At 38.6% G+C, this 18,923-nt stretch overlaps 2 protein-coding genes across 2 annotated transcripts; one reads left to right on the forward strand and one right to left on the reverse strand.

Moving 5' to 3' along the window:
* Nucleotides 1-1,425: 1,425 nt before the first annotated feature.
* gpr184 (G protein-coupled receptor 184) lies at nucleotides 1,426-4,935 on the forward strand. Its single transcript, XM_053320869.1, has 2 exons — nucleotides 1,426-1,680; nucleotides 3,804-4,935. The coding sequence occupies exon 2, from the start codon at nucleotides 3,846-3,848 to the stop codon at nucleotides 4,884-4,886; it is 1,041 nt and encodes a 346-aa protein (XP_053176844.1). The 5' UTR covers nucleotides 1,426-1,680; nucleotides 3,804-3,845; the 3' UTR covers nucleotides 4,887-4,935.
* A 7,755-nt stretch (nucleotides 4,936-12,690) lies between these two features.
* On the reverse strand, nucleotides 12,691-14,980 carry si:dkey-202l22.3 (7 transmembrane receptor domain-containing protein). Its single transcript, XM_053320244.1, has 3 exons — nucleotides 14,491-14,980; nucleotides 13,958-14,355; nucleotides 12,691-12,912 (listed from the first exon to the last, which is right to left on the reverse strand). The coding sequence occupies exons 1-3, from the start codon at nucleotides 14,951-14,953 to the stop codon at nucleotides 12,691-12,693; spliced, it is 1,083 nt and encodes a 360-aa protein (XP_053176219.1). The 5' UTR covers nucleotides 14,954-14,980.
* Between the last annotated feature and the right edge of the window lie 3,943 nt (nucleotides 14,981-18,923).

Here is an 18,923-nt window from a genome sequence, read left to right on the forward strand (position 1 = left end):
ATGTACTTACAATGTAGGCCTAAGTGAATCCACAGTCCTCGTTGTTAGCAAAAATGTTTTAAAAGTTTATCTGAAGCTAATATGAGGCTTCACCTGTCTGAGTTAGTCATATCAGATAGTTGTCTGCCACAGTTGTAGGCTTTTTGTAGTATCTTTCTTTGTGTGTCAACAGTGTTTCCTGTTCAGCTGGTTAAATAACACAAGGTGTGAATATCACACTAAAAAGACTATCTTTGGAAGAATTTGGATGCTTGAAGCTTCATATTAGTTTCAGATACATTTTTAGATACATTTTTGTATTTTGTCTTCTATTGCTTGCATTATGAAGGGTTAGGGTTAGGGTTAGGGATCTCTTAACAGCTAGTGTGAACAGGAGGAATGATTACAGCAAGAAAAACCTGTAAATGTTCATATGGACATCTGATTATTGTTTTAGCTCAGATTGGAAAATTTGTGAAACTATCCTCATCATATGTTCATTTCAAATGGCATAATGTTTTAAAGAGAGTCCAAACTTTAACACACAAAGAATGATTATCATGTTGTGGGCAGAGTACTTCTTTCTACTTCTGAAGTAGTAGTTTCAGACTCAGTCAGTCAGTCACATATCCTCACATGAACAGAGAAGAAAAGGTGATGAAAGGCCCTTTTAGATTATTTTAGGGCTCACTGGTAAAAATGATTAAGCTTTTCCTATTTCTACTCTTCCTCTGTTCCTCTCTTAACTATCTCTGTATTTGAAGGATATGAGGCCTCAGGTATGCATTCTTGCTTACAAGAAAATACAGAACATTCACAACTTGCGTAAATGTTTATTCAACACATTAACAGATCAGCTGCAGGCTTTCAACACAGATCCTTTTCATAAACATAAAAAATGCGTCAGTAACAAACTGCCGATGTGCTGTTCTGAGTGAAATATTGCAACTGATAACCACATGGTTCACACTGGCACCCGGTACAAAGTCTGCATCATGTAAATCAGTATGAGTTCGCTAACCTCAAGGGTTTTTTTGTGTTTGGCAGTTAGTCATTCTGTCGGTTATGATACTAACTCTGTCACAGCATCTTAGACAGCGGGAGAGATATTGAGATAATGAAGAGAAAAGTTACAAATAAGTGAAAATAGGTCCATTAGGATGTACATTTACACAAAGAAAGACATCGATATGACAGAAAACTGGGAACTTAAGGTTGAAGTACATGACATGTTTTATGGCTGCCTGACCACAAAGTTTATATAGGATAAACCTCCACATTATATCTGCTCCATCACAGTCGAGTATTTCTCCCCACCCCTGAAATCTATTTCCTCCATGCACGTGTGCAGAAGCAAACCTCCACCCTCCTACATGTCTCTTCCCCTTTTTGTACTTCTCTCGTCAGTACTTGCTGACATTACAACTGTGGCTGTCAAGGGCAAATTATCTCAACCAGAACAAGCATCAGCCAGTACACAGAGAGGAGGGGAAGAAAACTATCTGGTATAGTAATCGTTTGAGAGTACCATTTGGGACTGGAGTGGCTTTTCGTCATGTCAGCAGCTGTGAAGAGACTCTTCTGAAGCTCGTTCTCTGACCCTCCTGGATTGAACTCTCACACTGGAATGTGTCTGAAACTTTTCACCCACTGGACAGATATCTTTTACAAGCAAGACATCTTTTTTATCAGAAACAACAGGTGAGGTCATTACTGATTACAGTTCTGATTAACGATGTCTGGAAATGCTATGAGACTTAAGGAAACAAAAACCTCAAAAACAACAAAATGATTACAAAAATGTGAGGTATGTTTGAATGTTTTTTAAACAGGGTGTTAAAAGAATTCTTTCTTTTTGAATCCTCACTTTATTTTGCTAGTTTTCTTTTCATCCCCACTGGACTGCTGACAGGGAAAGACAGCATGCTTGAGGCTGTGTGAGTCAGCGTGGCAAAGATAATTAGGCTAGAAATGTTGATTCTCGGCAGGGTTCAATGTTTTTCTGTGACTCTCCCAGCGGTGGTCACCACGACAGGCTGCAGAGAACAACAGAGAATTGCTTGACAATAAGAAAGAGTTGATATTCACAGGAATGTACAGGTGGACTATGACATGTTTGAAGTCTAGCTTTGGTATTAGGGAGGCAAGCTATGAAACATAAAACATTTTTTTGCCATTTGAATGTTTGGAAAAGCACATTCCCCCTCTTGACATGAAATGCTGATGTGTTGCTCTTTTAAAGCCTCAAGGCTGTGTTATAACAACCAGGCATAGTTTAGTTTATGATATTAACAAATACATAGTTGGCTCAGATGAACGAACTGAAGGTGGGATCAGCTATTTAAAGTAGGGCTGTAATGGGATTATGTGATCAAGTAAAATTAACACATTGTTCAACATGTGAAAAACAGACAAAAATGAACCTGTAGGCTAGGAAAGAGGAAATAAACTGTACTTATTGTAAAAAGGCAGGCAGAGAAAAAAAGACATGAATAGGACAAACTCTTTCAGGCTTGTCGTTACTAAAGGGAAAGACCACTTTGGTCAGACTGATGACTAACCAACAGACTATGAATAATTTTGGAAACGATAGTGTGAGCAACCTGAGCAAAACTTTCCGTTCTACAGTCATTATTTGAAAGTGTCATGAATAATCCATCGCATCAAATCCCTATCCACAAACACACACACACACACACACACACAAACACAGGCACACATTATCATTTACTAAAGATGGACTGTCTCTAAATGGCTTCTCCATTATTGAGTTTGGATGGGACAGCCTATCTCTGTCCAGACGTTAATGGCATTAGATGCTTCCTGAGCTTATAAACACAGCTGGGCCAATCCTGGAAGAAAATAACTGAGAGGAGAAAAATATTAAAGAATGCCCCTGAGATACAGGGAAATAGCAACATAGAACACAGGTTTAATTTCCTAATGCTTAAATCTCAGAGAGATACAGGAAATTGACAGAATAAAATAAAATATATGGTTATATTACCATTTTACATAAATAGTAACCATGTTGGGTTTTTTTGTAGGAAATAATTCAAAGCATCTCCAACCCCTGTAACAAGAGAATGGTGACTTCATCATTCTTCAAACCGCAGTAAATATTTAACCACTTCTTGTTCGTGTTCTCGGTGTTTGTTACATCAGTCATTCCCCATAAGTATACAGTAGATTTGAATTAGCATTAACTGGTTGAGTCAGGCTGTGGGTTGTTGTGACCCCACAGAATCATGAATACTAATTGTACAGATAAATTAGACTTAAGTTATATTAAGCACTGATTACAGTAAACAGTAGGAAATGGTCACTTTGCGAGTTCAGTCTATGCTGTCCCTGCCTGCCACTCAGATTAAGACCATGGAGTGCAATACGTGCAACAATTTCTAGACAATCTGATATACAGCAATAGTTTGTCAGTGCTCTAAGTTTCTGTAAAACCAGGAGATTAAGAAGGAAAAAATGTGTAGAACCTCCGTGCAGAACATCTGATGTCATAAGGAGGGGATTTTGGCTTAGTTTCTATTGCCGTTGAAAACTGTTATCATCAGGGAGTATGTATGACTAAGTCTATATCTTCTCTAGAAGTGGGAAAATGAAACTCTCCACCCAAACACCCAAGTGTAGAGAAGAAAAAAAAAGATTTTATCTCTTGAGCTCACTGAACCAAGAAATAGACTGGGGGATACAGAATGTCCAAACTGTGAATTGGAAGGTATTGTAGGAGTGAGCTCATGTCGCTTGTGTCACTTTTACTCAAACTGACAAACTGTTATAAAACTATTTTATTTTATGTTTTACACTTGCAGGTGAATTTCTAATAAGAACCGTGACAGAAACCAGAAGCAACAATGAACACCACAGCCACACCACTAGCGACAACTTCAACTTCAAACTTAACATGTGTTAAAATTGGTGAGAGTGCCTTTAGTGACTTTCTGATGGCGGTTTACATCCTGGCTTTTATCTTTGGTTTGATCTTCAATTTGCTGACCCTCGTTCCCATTTCGCAACAAGTGCGGAGGCAAAACGTTCTGGGCATCTTCCTGCTAAGCCTGTCCATCTCTGACATTCTTTTCATCTTCACCATGCCCCTTTGGATAAATTATTACCGACAGGACCACAAATGGCAACTAGGTGTTATAAGCTGCAGTGTAGCCGGCTTCTTCTACTACTCCAACATGTACATCAGTATCTACCTGCTCTGCTGTATCTCTGTGGACCGCTACCTGGTGATCAAGTACCCACTCCGCTCAAAGACCCATCGTACATCACGCTACGCCTGGGCACAGTCCCTCACTGTTTATGTTGTAGTGGTGGCGATGCACATCGCAGTGCTGGTCCTTGACAATCTCAAGGACGCCCATGATGACAAGAATAACAATGACCGTTGTTATGAGACCTACCCCATGCAGACACCTATCGCCTTCTTCAACCTGGTCAGAGTGGTCATTGGCTTCCTGATCCCACTGCTGGTGTTGGCTTTCAGCTACTGGGGGGTACTAGCCACTGTAGGCAAAAGTCCCGGCCTGACTGCCCAGGCTAAAAGGAAGGTCCGTTTGCTGTCCTTTGGGGTAATCGGCATCTTCTCAATTTGCTTCGCTCCATACCATATTCTCCTGCTCATACGCTCAGTTGTCTTCTACCAAAGTGACAAAATCTTACCTGATGGAACTTACTGCAAGTTTGAACAGAATATGCATTTCTACTTCTCATGCACACTGGCGCTGTCCAGTCTGAACTGTGTGGTGGACCCTGTGTTATATGCGTTGGTCAGTAATGGAGTCCAAGAGGAGGTGAAACTATGCTGCAGGAGGTATAAAAATACACCGTCAGAGGACTATAGCCTTACTACAAATACCAGAGGAAAGCCTAACAGAAATTTAATATGAAAAGTAAATGTTTGCATGTGTGTTTGTGTGGATGTGCATATATATGATTCATACTCATGTTTTCATTTCTGGTGTTCATCCTTCACATACTGACAATCAGAAACCACATTGCCACATGTGTGTGTTATCTTCTCTCATATCCTGCTCATAGAGGAGGGTGTCAAATAATACCAGAGCTCTCTAATTGGATTATAAACTAAGGTTCTGCTCTCCCAAGCGTTCTCCAGAGGCAGCCACTTCTGATTTATGGATGGTGTCTGCTAGAAGAGCCCTTGTGTTTTCCCTCCAATCTATACAAGGATATTGTGACTGTGATTGTGTAGTCCTGGTAAAAGAACAATGACTCTTAAGCATGACAAAAATGAATTTATTAGCATGGCTGTATGTCTTCAGTGTCTGTCAGTAAAACATGCTGTTTGTAAATCAAAATAAACCAGTGGTTGAAGAGGTACCCAGTTTTTCAGTGCTTGAAAATATGTGATGATCTATTTTGCACTTGACATTTTAAACATTTTACAAGAAGGAAAGGGGCTTGGTTAATGCTAAGCCCATACATCCAAGCACTTATATACTTACGTACTGTCACTCATCAAGGTAATCAAATCCTGCATAGCTATGTATGTGCTGCATGTCTGTCAAATTGGCACAGGCTGCAATCAAGAACCCAGTGTGTGTGTGTGTGTGTGTGTGTGTGTGTGTATGTGTGTGTGTGTGAGAGAGAGAGAGAGAAAGAGAGATATTTATTCTTTTTTTGAAGTGATGTTAAAATGTTGATGTTTTCGTACAGTGTTATTTTTACCACAGTGTTTGAAAAGATGAGGGAATGGGAACAGTATTGTACATTTAATCTATAATATACATAAAACAGACAGCAAAGACAAAGTCAAAAAAGAAACAAACAAACAAAGAAAGGAGGAAACAAAGAAGGGAGGGAGGGGGGGAGATTATGAATCAACCACTTCAGTGCAGTCATTTCTTTGTTTTATATTTTGTCTATTTTTCATACAGTAAGTCTAATGCATCAATGCAGCTCTTTGTGGCACAGATCGATACATCACCAGCTGAGTGCCTGGCATATGACCAGTATTAAACCTGAGGCTTGTACAACCTGTTCTCTTCCACTATAATGCTGACTTATTGATCTGTATATTGCACACTGCATATTGCATACCATATATTATGAAAACGTTTTGCCCAGTATTGCTTTGATGAAATGTAATTGCTGCCTGGATTATGTTTACTGGTCATTTTTTGTTTTTCTAGTGCATGAAAAGTGGATATTGAAGAAACAATTTATAAAATGTTGCCAATGAACAATTTACCAATATGCTTAGAACATTTTGCAGATATAGTCATTAAAAATGGTCCCTCATTATGTTCATAAGAACATAAGCCCAGCAGCATTTCTTCTATGCTTTTGCAAATTTGTTGTATATGAATGTAATCTTTATGAGACAGGGTTGCACACAAGCTCATTTTTGCTCAATGTTAAATACTTAAAGAATAAAGCTGTTGCTATTCTACAGTATATTCAACAAATATTGTATAGTTCTTGTTTACAACAAATTCTATAAAACATCCAAAACCAATGCATTAATAGTGTACGAACAAGTATTGCATGTGTAGCTAAAGCCTGATATCGCTCATCTCTGAACAATGCTGTCCACAAACTAATAAAAACATAAATGAACATACTGTTGCACTGGTTGGCATGCTCTCTGTCATCACCATGAACAGGGGTGCTGTATTTTATATTGAATTGATTCTACATGGACTGTCCTGTCCATACACTGAAAATACTGAACCTTAAAAAAAGTATCTTTTCTTGGAGAAAAATGGGCTACAGATACTTAAGGAAAGCCAGACAGGAACAACATTTTGTTGCTTTTGGTCCTCTTATGGGATTTGTTGACACAAAGAAAAATACAGAATAATTCTGGCCTTGTTTTTGTGCACAAACCTGAAAATTTGACTTGAAGATTTGGCTTGATATTTGCAAATGTTAAAATGCAGTCAAGTTTAAGGACTCAAAGCTGCAGTCCATCATCTTGCTGCATTAGGCTAAAGTTATTACAGATCAATTTTTTTTCCAGAGTCAGCTCTTAATGAGCCGACTCAGGCTCCTGCCAGACTCCTTAGGGGATCAATATGGTTTCATTGATTAGCTGTTCTGGCTCATGTGTGCAGAGTCGGTCTAAAAGCATTATATGTACAAGCTATTCCTAGAACCGTTATTTTAGCTTTTGAGTATTGTAAAACATACAAAACAACACTTAATAGTACGTAATTTTTTATTTCTTTCACCATAATGAGCAATCACTGCTAATCAGTTCATGTTTCTATTGAACTGCTGCTCCCCTGCTGCTCTCTGTGTTTTTAAGTGTGTCTTTAATGAAACAGCAAATCTCAATGATCAAACTAAATTTGTCTAACTAATGCATTTCTAAACCACAAACACAAAGTGCTCTATCATTATATTTAATATTTCATTAGCAACACCATAAGCAGGATAATTCATTTTCACTATGTTCTGTAACTACTGACATACATTCTGCTATGGTTAAATTAAATCATCTTATTTACATTTAAATTACATATTTATAGAGGTTATGCTGTAAATAATATACTGTACATTAAGGCATTTCCAATTTCTACCCACATGTATAGATTTGCCCTCATACAGTAGAAAGCCAGGTCAAGTAAAATGTATATGTAAAGCCCAAAGCTATCAATTTTCCTCTGAGGGTTTCACAATCTGTACTCCCTAATACTTAAACCCTAAAATGTAGATATGGAAAACTCATCTGGAGAAGCAACAGTGGAAGTATTCCTCTTTCAAGTCAGGAAGGCATGCAATGTATGTACAGGCAAAATACGGTAGAAGAATCAGCAAGGAGAAAAAAAAGACAATAAATTGTCCATGTAATAAGTACGTGTTTAAGAGTTTCAGTCAGAATGTAAAAGTGCTTAGAGAGATGATTGTGGCTAAAGAAAGATGTTGAGCAACTTGAAGGCAGCAGTGGTACCAGAAACCCCCTGCATCAAAACTTGAAGAGAGACTAAACACTCACACACAATACAAAAGAGAGGAAGAGAGCTCATGACTGTTGGACAAATAGACGGTGTAATATAGTTTAAAGCTGCACTACTTAATATCTAAATACATATTAACAGTGCATCAAATGGTCGCCATAAAGGCTCACTCATAAACCAACAGAGACTAATCAACTAACTCTGAAGTTCTCCTCAGTTGTTCAGTTGTTTACCGACCTGTGGTTTTTACTGCTCTTAAATGTAAAGCTGGGTCACGTATGTAAGGTTTCAGTTGTTCTCAGACACTCACTCACACCTTTTTATTTATATGCAGTCTCTGTCACCACACATTGACAACCACAAAAGAGTTAATATCTAAGCTTAACATGTGGTACATAATGCTCTTCATACCAAAACATGTGCACACAGACACACAAGACACACACATACACTAGTGCACTAGTTTTCAGTTATTGAGGACAAAATAAAGACACAAACCACTATTTCCCATTTTTAATTTATAGACAGGAACTAAAAAACTCAACATAGTATATTTTAAACCCGCCTGGTATTCAGTTGCAGTCTTTTGTGCACCACTGTGCTTGCACATGCATGCAATACATGTGGTTATGTACAACAGACACAACCACAATATATTTTCTTTGCTCATTTTTAGCATATTCATTGCAAGAAGTCATTTATGATATATGAACAGTGGATTTACACAGTTACAGCAATACCCAATTTCCAGTTATGGTGGTAATTTAATAGTTGTGGTTATTCAGAATAATTGCCTGCAGTATATTGTGAACATTCTTTTGTTTCATGTAACGCCTTTCCAATCCATTAACTTCATTATGACAACTTGTCACAGCTCATATAGCAGCCCAGAGGACAACCAAATCTAAATCCTCATTGTAAGGAGCTTAGTTTTTATGAACAGGTCTTTTATCAGAAGCTACTCACCCTTGTCCCAGTCAAAAGTTTGTGTATCCATTTATTGCAATATAAAGCAAACGAAGTAGTGCAGCTCTCAGCCTTAGCCAAACAACTGAAGTGGAAGTGAGAGTCTTCAGAGCTCTCTTAGTCTTCCAAATAAGGCAAAATGCTGCATCTTTTATTTACCATGTTTGTGTTAGGTGCATTCTACATTTATAGCAAGCTTGTATTAACAAGGTGTCTGCTTCTTACTGATGATGTGAGAAACAGAAGAGTAATAATACACTTACACTCCAACAGTGCACTCATTTGGATTTGATTATACTGCACTAATATGTTTATTCTATGGTCATTGTGGCCCTTCATGAGCTCTGACAAGTTCCCTTGTTTTGGAGAAGGTTGAAACAAAGCTGTAGCAGCATACTCACCATATTGACAGAAAAGTGTTGTTTCCTTATTCTGTGACTCTTTTCCTTATTAAAGGTGCAATATGTAAGGATCAGAAATTCATTCTCGTTAATGAGACCATTGGCCATTAAGTGAGCTGCAGTCAGCATTCTTTTGCTGCTTGCGTGAACTTCGTCAGTCCGAGTGACAGCTAAACATCATAATATCACAATATATTTGACATGCCTTCCAGTAATGCCAGCTTAACTACCTGGCAAGAAAGCCAGCTCAGGGTAAGACATTAACAGACTCAATTTATAAGCTAACGTCAACTAGTGATGCACTGTAGGGGGATGGGAGATAGTCAAGGCACTCAGGAGTGCACATACTGTAAACATCACATTCTTTGGATTTCCAGCAAAACTTTCTAGATTCCTTTATATAGAAATCAGTCCACAGGCAACTAAGAAAGTCAGGCCAAATTTAGTTATTTTTTCACATTCATTTGATTGTTTAAGTTAATTTTTGGATGTATTAAACTAAAATCTGATGACAGCAGTGGGGTTGTTTGCTTATTTTATCAGCACCGTCAATCACATCTCATTAATTAAAACATGTCACAAGTATATATTTAACATTTCATACCAAGCTGCAAGTGGCATTAGGGTATATCATGTCACATCCTGTCTGTCGTTTCTGTTGTATTTTAGTTTGTGTTTTATTTTGAGAGTTTTGCTCCTTGTGTGTGTGGTTGTTTTTCCTTCCTGTGTTTTACCACCTTAGTTGATTTCCTCATGTGATTCACCTGTGTCTTGTTTCACTCACCTTTATCCTGTTTGTAATCATCCCTTATCTATATAGGTTTTGGTTTCCAGTTCAGTCATTGTCCAAGCCTTTGTTTTACTTGCCTCTGTTTGATTTGCCTCCGTGTTGAGTTTCTCTCGTGTCGGAAAAACAAAGTACATTTTTCAGACTTTGTGAGCCTGCAGTATCTGCATTTGGGTCCACCTGCTCCGCCATTCCTGACATATCAAGGTGAAATTCACCATTATAACATCTAACCTCTCTTGCAGACCCTTTCAGAGAGAGCATCTGGACAAAACATCAAATTGAATACAGCTGAATTCAGTCTCAAGGTTCACTTAAAGAAAAAAGCCAGGGCAATCCAGCTGCCGAGCAACAGGCAGCAAAGTAAACAGATTGTTAAAAAGTGACAATTGGCACCAACAGCACTGGCTAGGAAGCTTGTACCAAAGCTACACTGGGTGTTTTTGTTCCTTTCGGTCACAGTAAATGGTGTTTTGGCATTTTCAAATGGGCTGATTTGCTTTGTTGATGGACAATCTACCCTGCCATATGAAACTGTTATTGTACGTGATGTACAAATGTAATACTTTCACTTAACAGAAAAAAAATCCTTTTATCATAAGCAGTAATAATGATGAAAATTGTCACACCCCGAATAACAAAGTGAACAGAATTAATGTTGCTTAAATGTAATTTAGATTACATTAGTCACTTCTGGGGTGAGTCTCTTAACAGAAGCAATGTTAACTTGATATCTGGGCTCTGACAATTCTAGAACGCATTAATCTTACTTAATGGAAACTCAGCAGGGGTGGTGACAGCAGAGCAATCTTTATAGGCGATTTTATTATTTGTGCTCGGAATAAGTTCACACCATCGTCACAAGAAAACCAACAGTTTGCTTCCTGTTTCCAACCACGAGTCAGGGCACTTCTTTAAAAATAACAGTAACATATTGATTTTTTTTTTACTGTTGCCATGATGCTGAAGGTTTCGTAACTTTAAGGCAGTACTAACTGCATTTCAAGTGATAATTTTTAAACCTAAATATTTAAGGAAATCTGACCAGACCGTAACCACACAAAGATAAAACGCTACCATGTGTTGTTCTGGAGTGCAAGTACAACTGACTAGTGTGGTTGTTTGTTTATGAAGATGTGTTGGAGATATTAAGTTGGTTATTTGTGACAGTGTTGTTTTCCAGACAGAGTCAAAGCATTGGGACTCTGCTCATCAGATAACACCTTTATGAATTTGGTACAGTTTCAACTTTTACAAACAGGGGTGTGAAAGTCAAATATTTAATCTCCAACTTCTGTACATCTTTGTCTTTTTCACCCAGGTCCACACAAGCTGTGCACACAGCATTGTGTGTGCACTAATACAAACATATCTACCCATGTACATTTATGACACACAAAGAGCCAAATCCTAGAAAAAACTACATAATAACACTGCTAATAGCAGGCAAGATGAATCTAATATAAGGTGCGTGATATACAGTACCAGTAACTGATACTTCAGTCTCCTCTCTTCTAAATTACAAATAAGACAACTTTACATTTTCACACTGCGTGCACTGCATACACCATGTCCAATTTTGCAGGTGATATACCAATCCTTCCCAGGGAAGTGACGTTGGCAAAAGCAGCAGAACACTTTTCGACACCACCAACTAGACATTCTCAATGTCATGTTTGACATTTTATTTAGATTTTTAGATTTTTAGTGTTATGTCTGGCATTTTAACTTGGCATTTTAGTGGCACATTGAGATATTTTAACCACATTTTACTATTTTAACCCAAACCATGATCTTTCCCTAAACAAACAATGTTACATGAGGTTAGAATGCAGCATTACATTGGCATGTCACCTACATGCAAAATTGGACTATGATCACATGCAATTTGAAAGTATAAAGTTGTTTTGTTTGTATGCAAATTGTGAGATAATAAGAATAATATGTTCATAACGTCTGAAGCACAGACATTCAGAACAAGGGACACCCTAAAATATCTCTCTCTGTCTTTTGCACATCCTGTTCTTTCTGTCTGTTATCCATGTGCAGCAAGAAGAGTTCATTGTTCGGTCAGCTCCCTGAAGTCAAACATGTACTGTTTTAGTATAACCAGCCCCTGTAGCCAGTGCACATACCCCTGATCTCAGCCTCTAGCATCAGTCACCTACAATATAGCGCCTCCTCAGCCTGAGGCACTGTTTATGCCCCTGCTGGCCTTTTTAAAGCCGCTGTATCTGCTTAGTGTCTATGCCAGCAGCTCAGCCGTCCAAGAAAAACACAGGGATCCCAGAGGACAACTTGATCTTCCTCATCATGATGCTTAGCTACAGTCTGGTCTGGATCCGCTTCTTTGCTTGTTTGTCATAAGTGGCCTTTTTCAACACTGCCCGTGGTTACTCTGTACATGAGAGGACCAAATGTCTTGAAGTCAGAAACTGCTTGAAAAACATGGACAAAGCTGGTTGAAATGAGTGTTGAGCCATTGCCTTGTTTTCTCCTGGACACATCAGACATTATCATCTGTGTCAGGGGTTGGGTGTTAGCTTGTGGGTATGTACAGGACTCTGCATGTCATGAGTTGCTAAATGAGTTGTATCACAGCCGGCATAGTCGGAAATCAGCATCTGGATATCGATCTCTCCACCATCCTCTTCTGTCGACAAGGACAGAGATAGCCTTTCAGGTGCATGCGTACCTTGCTGTGCAGTGAGGCGTATATGAAGGGATTGTAACACGCAGAGCTCATGGCCACTAAATGACAGCAGACTTGTAAGACGTTTATGTAGCGCTTCCCTATGATATGGAAGTCTGGGTCCAGGTCCAGCAATAGGTTCAGCACCTAAACAAAAACAATGCAAATACTTGAATTGGAAATGAATCTGTATTGAATTATGTTAAATTCACCCAACTTAGAGGCACTCTAAAAATGCAGGAGCTGGATTGTAATGCATGTAGCAAAAACATTTAAGAAATTGCATTTTTTTCTTGTGTGACAATACACATTTAAAATTTAAATTAAAAACTATATATGAAAAATATATTGAGTGGGTACTTACCATCTAAACCAACTTAACTGTGTTTTTTCCCATTAAGTTCCACCACACTGTCTGTAAAATGTCCTAAAAATTAATTAACACCTGCAGATTTCTCATAAAATTTCTTGTTAAATAAAGCATTACCAATAACTCTAGAATTTAAAAAAACTCCTAGGCAAGCCTGGTCAACCCTCCTGCTTTGTAACTACTTCCCTCTTCTTCCATTAATATGAAGTAAAATCCTAATCTGTTAGGCTTTTGCATGGTTCATTGTGGATATAATGCTGGTTTTGTTGCCACACTTATCTGAAGATGAGCTACTCTGGTTAATGATGTGTAAAATTGAATCATCTCATGGACTTTGCAAGACAGCTGGAGTCACAAGATCACATGAGAACCAATCTAGTCAGGCTTCAAGTTATGCGCTTGTGTCTGAGCCTATGATTTGGACCAACCAGCATCCTATGAGGAACTACTGGCATCTACAGGTGTGACGACAGTGAGAAACTAAGATAGCCTGCAATAGATGATGATAGACAGATGGTTCATTCAGTCACCTACCAAGTATACTTTGAAAGTGCGCTTTTACAAATAGTTTAAAAGACAACTTCTCAGATGGTTTATTGTATCAAACCATCTGGCTCATCAGGTTAGATAGTTAAGGCTTCACTTTACTTTCCACTTCCCTGCTGTTGCATTTATGATTTTCTAAGACATACTGTACCTATAGGAAGATGTAAACGTCATTGCCCTCCCACGCTTACATTCTATAAAAAGATCTTTCTCAAATTTCACTGAAGGGCTTAGATACAGAGTAAAAGTGTGGCTTTAGCTTTGTATCTAACTCACCTGCAGGGGCAGCCAGCACAGGGCAAAGGCAAGCACTGAGGCCACTAGCAGTGAGAAGGTCTTCTTCCTCCTTTGGCTCCAGCACTGCTGACTGTTGGATGGCTCCCCGGGTACCGAATACCGTTTTAGACTGATGGTAATGGCACAGTAGGATACGCTGACAGACAGCAGTGGGATCATATAAGAGGCTATGAGAATGAAGCAGGAGTAGAGCAGTCGCAGATTGCCACTATTTGGCCAGAATTCCTCACACACTACCAAGTCAATGCCATTGGGTCGCAGGTCCAGGTAGCGTGTGTAGAGCGATGGAGGGGCAGCCAGGGCCAGAGATAAAAGCCAGACGCCCAGAGTCACTGCACCACAACCCCATACAGAGATCCTCCTCCGCACTGGATGAGCTGAGATGAAAAGGAAAAATAAATATTTTATTTCATTCATTAAAGCAATTATGTGTCGGCTTTAAATTTATTGGCTTCTCGTCACTATCAAAAATACCCATAATCAGTAACAATAAAGTCAAGTTGTCCTCTTACCTACAACAATATAGCGGTCCACAGCAATGGCAGTGAGAGAAAGCACTGATGCAAACACTGTAGCACATTGCAGCAAAGGGACCAGGTGGCAGAGGGGTCTTCCAAAAGCCCAGCCGTGGCTGTCAAAGGCGTAAGACACTGTCAGAGGAACACAGCTCAGACACATAAGCAGGTCTCCAGCTGCTAAGTTCCCGATGAAAAAGTTTGTGGCGTTGTGGAGTTTCTTGTCACCCAAGATGCAGGCCAAAAGGAAGGCGTTTCCAACACCAGCCACGATCACTACGATGCAGTAGAGAGGTAGAAAGAGAAGCTTGAAGCGTTGAAGAACCTCCATGCCTTCAAACATGTCTAAAGGGTCACTGTGGTTGAGTCCTTGACTTTTGCTGTCTTCAAGTCTTTCGAGTCCTACTTCATGGCTGGTGTTACCGGTCACAGTAAAATCCTCATTCATAAAGATATCCATCTCTCTGGAGGCAAATCTAAAAAATGGGAGACAATGATCAAAAATAAATCCACATCAATGATAAGTAAGTAACCAACCAGATATTTGTGATTCTTCTGTCATTGCACAAATAATCAATATGTGTCGCCTACATATGTTCTATAGGGAACTGACTGAATGAAAGTGTTGCTGACATTTGTTTAGATTTCAGTCAACATTTTGATATGTCACTTCTTATATTTCAGTTGATATTAAAAAAAGAGTAAATTAATAACATGACTTAATGTTTTTAGGGCAGATATACATGTTCACTACAACAGTTCATTTAGGGAGCATTTCTGCAGTGGAAAGCAGTTCCTACAAGAGGAAGCTGATCCACAGGAAGAGGAGGTTGGTCCTCCTCTGCCTGTCGGTAGAGGTAATTGGTTGGAGCAAAAAACCAAAAAAACATCACCAAATCTCAATATAATTTAGAAAATATTTTCTCTCTTCTTTGGATAAAATCCATGACTGAAATTCTGATTAAAATGCCTCAACACTGACACCTGCAGGACAGGAAAGAGGAAAAATGATCGTCTGCAGCTGTGTCCCAAATCAGGCCCCTGAACTGGGACATTGGGACACAGCTTGTCTGGAGAAGTGAGAAGAGAGAAAGGGAGGATGGGCTCCTGCTGTCTTCCTTAAGGCAGGATCTCTTAAATCAGTTTTACATTCTTTTTTTGTCTGGCTAGCTGGACACATGGTGACAGTACTAGGGGGATTTTCAGCGGCCTGACGTGCTGCTGCTCTGAAGCTAACTCCTCTCAACAACAATAAATTAAATGAAACAACAAATTGCTGCTAATGATATCAGACTAGTTCACATACACAGCCACAAACCCAATGGGACGTTATGCATACAGATACTCCATCTTCATCTACATCAGATGACGTGGGTCAGATACACTTTCTCCCTCTGTTTCTTTGGTTGCTAATTTCTTCTCTGATGGTTAAATGTCTCTGTGAATGTATCTCTTGAACAAAGATGCAGCAGATGTCATAATCATGTGTTGTAGGTAGTTTGCTTGGAAGCTGAAGCTGTTGGAGACCTGCAGTGAGCTGTCTGGACTCACATGGAAAGAGTCTGATTCATTTGGCATTGATCCAATTTTTATTTGAGTGGTTGTTTAGACACCTGCTGATGTTGTATAATTTGTGAATCAGTGTGCAGGTGTTGCTGCTTGCTTGAGAAAATTACTTCATTCTTGCTCGTTTTTAAGCAGAGCGTAAGTGTCATGTTTGTAGGCTGCATTTTGTAAGTTCTGCATATAGATCAGAGTAAGTCATGTATGTTATACATTAATACTAATTCACTTTTAGATCTGTGAATGTTTTTAGTGTCCAATCTTTCTAATATTTAGCACTGATCTATACCTCAGTTAGATTACTTTTCGGTATACTTGATTTCTATATACTATGAAAATAGATTGGAAATTTGAAATGTAGTCTGTTTTTGATATAATAATATAAATCTGTAGAAAATTATTATACATTTTAAGTTAACTTTGTTGAACTTTGTTGGTAAGATGACACAATCTGAATCACTCCGTCACTCTGTTTGCTATAAATTAACAGGTTGGTTATATTGGTGTATGATGTTTTAAAATCTTGTTCCAGATTGTCCTTTGTAACTTTGAGCACCTGCTCCTCTAAAGGTCTCTGGACTGCCAAAAACAACAAAAAAAGTAGTTGCATAATGCAGGCCTTTCCAGCGGAAACAGCACTGTAAACAAAACTAAAAATGACCAAGATCTTACTAGCAACTGTATATTGCATGATGTTTTGGCCCATAATTGATTGTTTGTCTCAAGGTACCCAAAATTTCCCATAAACTGCTCGTCAGTGACTGATTTGGGCCTTACAAGAACTTGTGGCTACAGTTCAAAATAAAACACAATTGCTTGATCATACAACAAAGAATCTCAAGAATTTCCTGGAATTATATTGCGTAAAACTGTACTGGGAAGTGGTACTGTTGACCATACATCAAGTCCAATATTTGTGTGAAGAAAAATTAGTTGACTTTGACGATAAATTATTTCTACAGAGAAATGTTTCACTACATTGCCTAGAGAGCGATCAAAGATGATAGATATTTTATTGCATTCAGTGTCCTGTAATCTATCATGCAGTGGAGCATTATGTTCCCTGGTGCCTTTTGCTTTCAAATAGCTGTTAAATCTAATTTCTGGCCCCATCTGTGCATCCTGTGGATATGAGGTAGGAATCCACAGTCATAAAATATCATGAGGAAGGAAAATAACTGTTACCTCTGTGGTATTATATGGTATTTTATATTAAAAAATAAAAAAATGTTATAGCAATCTTTTTTTTATTACTTATTAGTTATCATGAAAAGTTCTTGATTTCATAACAGTGAATGGAAAAAGTCTCAAAGCCTCAAGGGCGATCCACACTGAGAACTATAACTATAACTATGACGACAGCTATGTGAGTGTCCACACTGAATGATAACATCATGTAAACAGCGGTGTCGAGTACGCATTGCAAGCTCCAGCTGTGTCTGTCGCGAATTATTGATGAGATGTTACTGCTGTAGTATGTTGTAGGCTACGGAAAAATTAAACAGAAAAGTAGAAGAATTCAGAGGTGGGTGGTAATTCAGTGTGTTTATCAGAAGTATTTCAGACACTAGTCGCTGTGATGTTTCAGTATTTACAGACCAAATTGACCCGCAGCAGATGTTGAAGTGCGGTGTGTAAAAGTGCACCGCTGCAGCAGTAACACACAGTAGCTGCTTACAAAGATCCACTAACTTGTTAACTTGCTACCTTTTTTTTACATTATATTAGAGAACAAAGTTCCAGCATCTTCGTAATAATAAAGAACTATCTAAAGAAATCACCTCTGTTACCTCATTCTCAATGTGGACAGCCTTCAGACTATACCAAAGTCTGCTCTCTTAAGACAGGAAGTCTGAAGAGAAGCAGTCTGGTAAAATGGTAAAACAGCTGTCTGTGTTTGACTGGCTGTCTGTGTTTGACTGGCTGTCGGTGTTTACCAGCGAACAGCAGCTTTGAGTCACTTGGCAACACGGGCTTGGTAGGGGAAATACTGCAGTAGCCCAGAAATGTCTGCAAGTCTGATTGTTTCATGCATCTACGAGAGTTAACTTTCCTATGCATACTACACTGGTCCAGTTGGTTCTAACTGTTTATTAGTTCTGTCTTTGACACTTCTGTTACAGGATGTGACTGTCTGTACTCCACCTACAAAGCAGATACTAATCTCATGCAGGTGGCTTAGATAGATCTGTCTTCCATCACTGCAGCTTTAAGCTTCTGCAGTTAATACTGAAAATGCTGGTGGCTGCACTTCAATGATTTTCTGAAGTCAATCTTCTTGTTAATGTCAACTTTGCTTTGTTATCATGACCTTTATCCACAGATCAGTGTTTGCTATATATAGAATTTATTCTTACCAACAAGTAGATTTGCTGTCACTTAAAGGATTTCTTTGCAGTGTTATTTTTTGTAAGGTCTGTATGGAAATACTGTTGAAATTGAATATTGATTGAAACATCTACAAGGAAAGTGCAATCATGGGCTGTTGTATAGATTGGAAAAAGTCTATGCTATTCAAAAGTAAACCCATAGTACAGCCAACTATCAGATGCTGCAGCCTTTAAACAGCACACAAATGTGGCACACTTGCCTAATCATTTCCTGAAATGTTACAATATTTGACAAGCTCAAAACAAAAAAGCTGATCCATCATTGTTAGGGGAAGCTAAACCATGATCTGTTCATAATTTATCTTCCCATTGTTAAAGAATAGCAGATTAAAACCACAGAAACCAGCTTCATAGTTTGCAGATGACTCTGAGTACAGTCTTCCAGGGAATTAGGCCATGGCTTTGGTAACCTCAACAGAAAGACAGTGACAGTCTCCTTCTGTATTTGAAATGAGGGAATATAAAGAGAGCTACAAC

This window comes from Scomber japonicus, chromosome 6, assembly GCF_027409825.1.
Source record: "Scomber japonicus isolate fScoJap1 chromosome 6, fScoJap1.pri, whole genome shotgun sequence".
Taxonomy (NCBI): domain Eukaryota; kingdom Metazoa; phylum Chordata; class Actinopteri; order Scombriformes; family Scombridae; genus Scomber; species Scomber japonicus.

Coding starts and splice junctions, on each gene's coding strand:
- si:dkey-202l22.3 (XM_053320244.1), bottom strand. CDS start 14,953: ATGGATATCTTTATGAATGAGGATTTTACTGTGACCGGTAACACCAGC. Junction 14,356..14,490: donor GGACCGCTATATTGTTGTAG/GTAAGAGGACAA, acceptor TTTTCATCTCAG/CTCATCCAGTGCGGAGGAGG. Junction 12,913..13,957: donor TGTGCTGGCTGCCCCTGCAG/GTGAGTTAGATA, acceptor GTTTTTGTTTAG/GTGCTGAACCTATTGCTGGA.
- gpr184 (XM_053320869.1), top strand. CDS start 3,846: ATGAACACCACAGCCACACCACTAGCGACAACTTCAACTTCAAACTTA.